This window comes from Rhipicephalus microplus, chromosome 8, assembly GCF_043290135.1.
Source record: "Rhipicephalus microplus isolate Deutch F79 chromosome 8, USDA_Rmic, whole genome shotgun sequence".
In the NCBI taxonomy this organism is placed as follows: Eukaryota; Metazoa; Arthropoda; class Arachnida; order Ixodida; family Ixodidae; genus Rhipicephalus; species Rhipicephalus microplus.
In genome coordinates, this window is record NC_134707.1 from 56,524,670 (window position 1) to 56,533,195 (window position 8,526).

At 46.2% G+C, this 8,526-nt stretch overlaps 1 protein-coding gene across 1 annotated transcript; it reads left to right on the forward strand.

Annotated features, from left to right (window-relative positions):
• Positions 1 to 5,293: 5,293 nt before the first annotated feature.
• LOC119165850 (uncharacterized) lies at positions 5,294 to 7,224 on the forward strand. Its single transcript, XM_037417876.2, has 2 exons — positions 5,294 to 6,316; positions 6,908 to 7,224. The coding sequence occupies exon 1, from the start codon at positions 5,648 to 5,650 to the stop codon at positions 6,233 to 6,235; it is 588 nt and encodes a 195-aa protein (XP_037273773.2). The 5' UTR covers positions 5,294 to 5,647; the 3' UTR covers positions 6,236 to 6,316; positions 6,908 to 7,224.
• The last annotated feature ends 1,302 nt before the right edge of the window (positions 7,225 to 8,526 follow it).

Here is an 8,526-nt window from a genome sequence, read left to right on the forward strand (position 1 = left end):
CGGGCGGTGGCTAGCGCCACCAAGCCGTAATACCTAATGAACCAAAAACTATATTTATTTTTTTTTCCTTAAAAAGTGAGTTTGAGGATTCGTACTTTGCAGAGAAGAGTTTAATTTTCACTCGTACCATGACTTTAGCCACCAATCAGATTACCTCCTTCTAGTTAAGTCTACCCGCTTAAACTCTATTTTGCCCTCGCTGTCCCTAAATCCCAGTGCTTTGAAAAACTCTGCGCCATCATCCAGAACTATAGGGTGAAGCCCTTTACAGAACATTATCAAGTGTTCGGCAGTTTCTTCTTCCTCTCTACACGCACTGCATACTGTGTCTACCCTTTCGTATTTGGCCCGATATGTCTTGGTTCGCAGTACTCCCGCCCTGGCCTCAAACAGTAGAGAACTACTTCGAGTATTATCATAGATCCTTTCCTTGGCAATGTCCTGCTTAAAAGTTCGATAGATCTCTAGTGCGGACTTCTTAATCATGCCCATTCTCCACATGTCAGTCTCCGTTTCCTTCACTTTCTTCTTAACCGATAGTTCTTTTTTGTTTGGCCACCTGCTGTTTTCTAAGTATTTACCAGTCAACTTCCTGGTTCGCTTCCTCCATTTTTTATCGACATTCTTCGTGTACAAGTAGCTAAAAACCTTCCTAGCCCAACGCTTTTCCCCATTTCTCTCAATCGTTTCTCAAACTTTATCTTGCTGCTAGCTTCCCTGCCCTTAAATGATGTCCATCCCATATCACCTTGTACTCCCTGATTTGGTGTACTCCCGTGAGCTCCTAAAGCAAGCCTACCTATTCCACGTTGCTTAATTTCTAATCTTGCTTGAACTTCTGATCTCATTCACAAGACCACATTGCCGAACGTCAGCCCAGGAACCATGACCCCTTTTCATATTCCTCTCACAACATCATACCTATTGTAATTTTAGAGTGCCCTATTTTTCATGACTGCTGCATTCCTGTTACCTTTAGTCGTCACGTATATTTCGTGTTCCCTCAGATATTCGGTCCCATTGCTTATCCATACGCCCAGATATTTGTATTTATCTGTTATCTCTAGCGTGACCTCCTGTATTCTAAGCTCACTACCTTCGTTGTCATTGAAAATCATGACTGCTGATTTTTCCTTACTGAATCTAAAATCTAACCTATCTCCCTCATTACCGCAGATGTCCATCAATCTCTCCAAATCTTCCTTGTTGTTGGCCATTAGCACTATATCATCTGCGTACATTAATGCTGGTAGTGCCTGATCAATAAGTTCTCCTTGTTTGACTAAAGAGAGGTTGAAGCCCAGTCCACTTCCCTCTAATTTTGCCTCTAATCCTTGTAGGTACATCATGAATAATAAGGGTGACAGGGGGCACCCCTGCCTAAGCCCCCTTTTTACCTCTGCAGGCTTGGATACCTGTTTTTCCCACTTTATAACTACCTTGTTACCTTTATAGATACCCTTTAAAAGATTAGTGACTACATGTTCCACGCCTAGTGTGTCCAGTATTCCCCACAATTCCTCTTGAACCATGCTATCGTACGCTCCCTTGATATCCAAAAATGCTAGCCACAGGGGCCTGTGTTCCTTTTCTGCCATTTCGATGGGTGGCAGTGCGCCATCTAGGGAGCATGCCTGGAATCACCGGAGAGGCGACTGGAGCAGCGACCTTCAGAATCAGAACCATTTTATTTTCACGTCAAACAAAGGAGAGAATACATAATTAGTATATACAGAAGGAGGTCCCATAGTAAGAACTGAATTGGACCTCCTGTACATAACAAAGTCAACAAAACAAGTAAATTGGCAATTCATGACTTAATAATAGGAATATAATAATAATGATGATAATTTGAATCAAGTAAGAAAATAACCTATAAAGAGCGTTAACAAAAAATGGCAGCATATCCACGGAGTGAATGATGGAGTCGGGCGAAGCATTCGTCCGTCCATGCGTCCGTCTGTGTGACCGTTCATGCGTCTGTTCGTGCGCCCGTCCCTGCGTTCGTTCATGCATCCGCCCCTGCGTCCGTTCATGCGTCCATCCATGCATCTGTCTGTGTGTCCGTTCGTCCATCTATTCAACACTCCAAGTCCCACCAACTCGCATCTTTTTATCATATATTCCCTATATAGAAGCACCGCCATTCAGTGGACATTCTAAGGACTAAACGAGAGGTGGCACATGCGCACTTTGTTACGGCTTGCGCTTTGGGTCTACTTCCCACCTTCAACCACCTTGAGTTCATGGTATATACTAGTTCACTTTATTCATGGCGCTGCGGCCCAAGGCTCGCTAAACCTTTCTAAAACCAAGGAGATTACACCCAGCGAGTATAACGTAGCAACCTTTTCCTGTCAGATAGTGCTCAATGTACATGCCAGTGGCTGCTAATGTGAAATGAGAGACAAGAGGATTCAGCTTTTAATTTCTTACGGCTTGCGCTTCGTATCTGCTTCCACCCTTTAACCACCTTGAATTCATTCATGGTATATACTAGTTCATTGTATTCATGGCCCTGCGGCTCAACGCTCGCTAAACATTTCTAAAACTAAGCAGGTTACCCCCAGCGAGTATAATGTAGCAACCCTTTCTTGTCCGATAGTGCTCAATGTACATGCCAATGGCTGCTAATGGGGATCGCAGCGTGCGCGTTGACTAAGAGCCGAATGCTCCTGTCTCTCATTCCCTATTAGCAGCCATTGGCATGTACATTGAGCCCTATTTTTATTGTTAAACAACGCACAGAAGAAATCTCACACCGGCACCACCTTGGAGGTCAAATGTTATACCTATTTTGGGTATGTGCCACTGGTGGTTACGTACTACGAGGGACGCACAAGCCACGCCATAAGAAGCTTCGCCCCTAAAAAGCATCGAACAAGTAATATGCCATAGTCGTTGAGAGTAATGACAAAGCAGGAGACATTTTGAAAGGAATAAACAGTAATGCGACATAGTAAATCTCAAACCAATAAACAAATATAAAAACAAATAATGCAAATCACAGAAAAGCGATACAGGAATGAAGAAAGATGAGCGGCGACCACATTATATTACACAGGCAACATTGGTGTACACTTGCCGACCAAACTTCTAAAATATCGGACTCTACGGGAATCGCTCAATGCTACCAGAGCGAAGTTGTGGAGGGAACCTGATTAGGGTGATTACTGGAGGGGGCACACTACACCGTCTGTCATCCTTGCGGTACGCGCTCCGCCGTTCGCGTTCCATTTGACGCCAGTTGTACACACCACCAAGGTAAGATGCGTTGTGTGTTGTGAATGACCAACAGACTATTTATTAGGATGGGTAAAACTCGGGCGCTGGCCCGGAAGACACGGGTTTGATTCCGGTCACGTAGCGCCATCGTCTGCGTTGAGCCTCACAATCAATGATCGTCCTCGCAAGTAAACCCTCCCTTGCACTAAGTTATTATAAATTAAAGAGGTGAAATAGAACGGACTTGCGACTTTGCCGCTTGGAAGCATTTGCGTTGCGACGCTAGAAATGCTTCGCTATAGGTCTGTGCCAACTGACAAACATTGCCGCGCCGCGACGGCCTAGTGGCTAAGGTATTCGGCTGCTGACCCGCAGGTCGCGGGATCAAATCCCGGCTGCAGCGGCTTCATTTTCGATGGAAGGCGAAAATGCTGTAGGCCCGTGTGCTGAGATTTGGGTGCACGTTAAAGAACCCCAGGTGGTCGAAATTTTCGGAGTCCTCCACTACGGAGTCTCCCATAATCATAACGTGGTTTTGGGACGTTCAACCTCACATATCAATCAATCAACTGACAAACTTTCTGCTTCACATTGTTTCGCTTAGGTGACACACTGTTAAGCAGCACGAACACAATGCAACATAGCGATCCGCGCATTTCACGCGTCAATGAGACAATACCTACCGGTGTTCCTCACGCTAAATCTATATACGGTGAGATTGCGAAATCACGCCTTGGCAGAGAGCTTTAAAAATTTTGTTATCATCGCACCAGTCCGTGCGATGTTCGTAGTTATGCAAGTCAGTGTTGAAACTTGGACTGTAATGTGCTGATATCATCGAAAAAAAAGTGGGTGATTTGTGAAAATACGATTGTCGCTTATTAACCACGCCTTCAGATGGGCTGGTGCTTTTGGAAAGCAGCTGCTAAAGGGCCCGTTCCTGCGTCGAGCGGTGTCACCGTTGCAGTCGAAGGCGTTACTAATAGACTTTACAAAATAAAATCACAAAAAAGATACCTAGGATTTCAACATGTGCCTTCTGCGTGGAAGTCGAGAATTCAACCACACAGTCATGATTGTGCTTGAAACTCATTTGTAAAAAAAAGAGAGAGAAACCCTGCGCGCTCGTCCTAGCGGGCAAGGAATCGCGTAAAGCTATGTACAACAGCTGCGGAAGAAAGATATAACAACCAATCACCACACAATCCTTATTGTGCAACTAGTGTGGCGATTAATGCTTTTCACCCTCTCCATTGTACTCTGCCATTGTTCATCATCATCATCAGCCACACGCCGCTTGGATAAAGTGCCCCGAACGCCTCACAGATAAGTAGCGAGTACATCATGCACTTATACAAATAAAGACGAATAAAGGCGTAGTAGGTGCTGTGCTTTTTAAAGTAATGATGATTTATGGCGCAGTGGATGCCTTGCCAGAAGCCAAAAGTTCAAATGCAGTCGGGGTCACGGCTACCCGAACCAGCGCTCTGAATGCACATTTGTCAGCTTGGTAACCGTCAGTGAATTGTTTTATCCGCTTCGCAACTCAGAAGAATAGTGTTGACTGTATATGTAAAACGGTTCTTCGAATAGAAGGTCTTCCTAAAAAGCCTTTTCACTGGCACTCGCCAGATTGAACATCCCGCAGCGTAATCGATCGACAATAAAAACAAAGTAGGCATTGTCAATGTAGCTGGCTTGCACTGATGTCACTGAAGCCGCCATGTTGGATCACTGCGTGGTGGGACGCAAGATTTTTGACGTCGCGTTATTGTTATCGTTGCATCACTTCCCACATTTTGTTATACGCACAGATACCAACAGCAGTGTCGCCACGTCGTTATCGTATTGAAGCACGCTATGTGTAATTCGATTATGCTGCCTTTAGGTCACCTACGCTGCGATATTGTTGAATTAGTACGTTATAAAACTACGTCATCGATGTCACCGTGTAACCTGTCTTAATAAAGCAGAAAAACATAAATATATGAGAGGCCATGGCTTTTATGAACGCCTCGTGTACATGGTTACGTAGGTCTTCACAATGTGTCAGAATGATGCTTGTTCAACCTAAATTCATTATCAAACACGTGACCAGCTCCTGCGTAAGCAAGTACATTTAAGCCCTTCTGGTGAGGCAGTACATGGCAATACCCTCGTAAGGTTCGAGTGAAGTAGACTGCTTCCGCTCATCTGAAAAAGAGGAAAGAAGTATCCTCGGACGCCTTGCCCACCGGTATGCTCTTTTTTTTTCAACGTCAGCCTCGACATCTAGCAAGCTGAAGAAGGACGGAGGCCGCATCATCTCTCACTTATAGGTCGCATCAGCACCACGAAAAAGGGACACGACCGAGGTTCCGGCCACCATAGCAAGGACAGTGAGAGTTCACCTCAACCCTATAGACCAACGTTTCACAGAGCAATGGCGTACTTGGATGTACTGTGCTCTCACCTTTGGTTGGTGCCGGAAGAGCAATTGCGATGCCTGGACAACGAGGAGGACTTCCCTGACGCTCCAAAGATCGGCGATAAATCGTTACCGGAGGCCGTCAAGGTCGTTTACGCCCACCTGCGATCCATAAACGAAGTGCAAGAGCGACTGCAATTCGCAGCTCACTTGTACACCTGTGTGGCCGTTATGGGTGTCATACGGCGCTGGGTGATCTATCGCATCGACCAAAAGAAAGAGCACGACGTGGTCATCTACGACATCCTTCTAAGAATGCGGCAACGGCGCGTCTACGGCTGCTTCGCCAAGACAACGCCAACCCTCTGCTGCACCTGCCTAATCGTGCCTGACGAAGTAAGAAGCAGAGACTTCAAGCCTTACTTCTTCGTTGTCTGGCACGAAAAGCCGTGCGTGGCAATACACGAGGCGTCCGAGGGACCTCCGCCATTACTCCAGAACTCGCTCCGACGGACATTGGGCTCACGGCCCGAATCGTTCCGTTGCGGCGTCTATGAAGACCTGACCTCGGCCCATTTTGGTGTCCTCCAGTTGTTCCCGTGACGGGGCCATGAGCTCACCACGCATGTCTTCGTTGGAGAAAGCAGCCGCATTTACCGTCATTTTGGCCAGAGATTTTAAACCGTAAGTACGTTTTTAGGCCTATCAGTTATCTTTTCTCAATCCGGCTCGGTTGCTCTACCGTGAGTAAATTCAAGCGTATTATCCTGGTAGCCTGTATTAGCAACAGGTTTATTTTCTTTCATCAGAACTGTAGAGACGCGGCTGCATGTGTTAATTTTTAATCACAGTTATTGGTGCGCCATGACTAATCAACGCTGAATTCAGCGCATACCTATAGGATCCCTCAGTCCCAAATATTATATTGGTGTTTCTTTTTTATAAGGCATTCACTTACGTTTACATTAACACGAATGCTTCAAACACGGTGTTTTGCTTCCACTCCTTCGTTGTGAAGAGTTGTACAAATTACGCGTGATTGTACAAGTTATTCCACCCCCACCACAAACTATACGTCATGCTTAAAGATGCTTGCAAGCCGGACGTCTATCTTTGTGCCCTTGAAGTCAGCTAAGCTGAGTTTCGGAACGTCGATGCCCTGTCGCAATTCGCTTTGATCGATAACTTCCAGAGGTTATGACCAGTGAAACTTTGTTGCTCGCTATGCGGGAATATCAAATTTTAAAACTATTCTTGCATTTGTTGCACTTGCAGCATTGCCACGACGTTGTTCGACAGACCACCATCTTTTCGTGAAGCTGCAAGCTGCACCACTTCACTTCACCAGACATTAATACCGGGAATCCCACTGTACATCAAAGCCAAGCTACTCTTCAAGCTACTGCGAGCAAAGTATTCCAAGTACCTCTGTTCAACTGTCACTTCTTCTGTTTCTTAATTCTAAATATTTAGCTCTTCTTTAACCTCATAGGTCATTTCTTTAAAGAACCTGCCACCCATTTACTGGCCCATGCTCCATTGTGGGGGAGCACCACCAGCATGCAATCATTTGATGGATATCTGGGGTTGAACGTCCCAAAACCATCATATGATTACGACAGACACCGTAGTGGAGGGCTCCGGAAGTTTCAACCACCTGGGGTTCTTCAACGTGCACCCAAATCTGAGTACACGGGCCTACAACATTTCCGCCTCCATCGGAAATGCAGCCGCCGCAGCCGGGATTCAATCCCGCGACCTGCGGGTCAGCAGCCGAATACCTTAGCCACTGGACCACTGCGGCGGGGCAACGAGTAATCAGTTGAAGTTCACCGTGTGTAGTCTCCTGCTTAGCGGACATCTGTTCAAGTTCTTAGCTCTGTGACGTGGCCTCGACTGAGCAACCAAAAACAGTGTATCTTCACTCACGACTGTGAGTCAAGCGACAGGAATAGGGCTTCCTTACTTGGTATGCAGTGGCACGTGTAATTTATCACGCAAGACGACCGACTCTGGAATCAATCACTCGAATAAAGGGACTTTTTGTTTGCGCCCACGTTCTGTGGTGTTATATTTTTCAACCACACCTACTGTGGCCAATAGTTCAACCGCCCCTGATAGGCTTTCACATTTGCAGATTGTGAATGTACACCGTTCAAACCGCCAGGCAAGCGTATCGTTCATCATTCATTCGCAGCTTCTATCAGCGGCCGTAGATGGCCAGTTATTCCAGCATGGCGCGCTGGGTCGTTATTCGACGCTCATGATTACAATATTATACTCGGCGACAGCTTTTCTTGACATTAGAGCGAAGGCTACGGAGGCGGGGCCTCCGCACATTTGTGTTACTACGTAGTCCGGCAGCTTGCAGCCAATTTCGGTTACATTTTCGGTTTTCGCTTGCTCGCTGCGCTAGTGTGTTTAGCAAAATGTATGCATGCAAAATGGGAACGTCAGAGTTAAACTTTGATGAGAGTGCCTACACGCAACTAGTAACTGTGCTGTTTATATACTGGTACATATAAAATCTTCCGTTGTTCAGAACGTTTTCCCATCATTATTCAGCCTTTATAACAGTGAAGTTCCGTGTTCAGCCCAGTATATACGGGTACGCGCCACACGTGATCGAATGTTAACGTTTACGGTATTTAGCCCTGGTACAGGCGAAATGGAAAGCCGGTTGCGGCATAATCCGGCCACGGGCCTGTCTTGTTTCAGTTTTGCTGTATTCGGTTTACGCCCTCAAAGGCTGTAAGCAATGATCGGCGCAGACTGCGCCTCAGTGTTCGAGAAGCCTCACAATTGTTGTAGATCGTTGTTAAGATTGCGCGCAAGACGCGAACAGTGAAGCTTATTTCAGAGCTTGCGCGGCCACCAGTGATAAGGCTGGAAAG

Bases quoted from the DNA above. Each gene is read 5' to 3' on its own strand.
- LOC119165850 (XM_037417876.2), top strand. From the start codon at position 5,648: ATGGCGTACTTGGATGTACTGTGCTCTCACCTTTGGTTGGTGCCGGAA.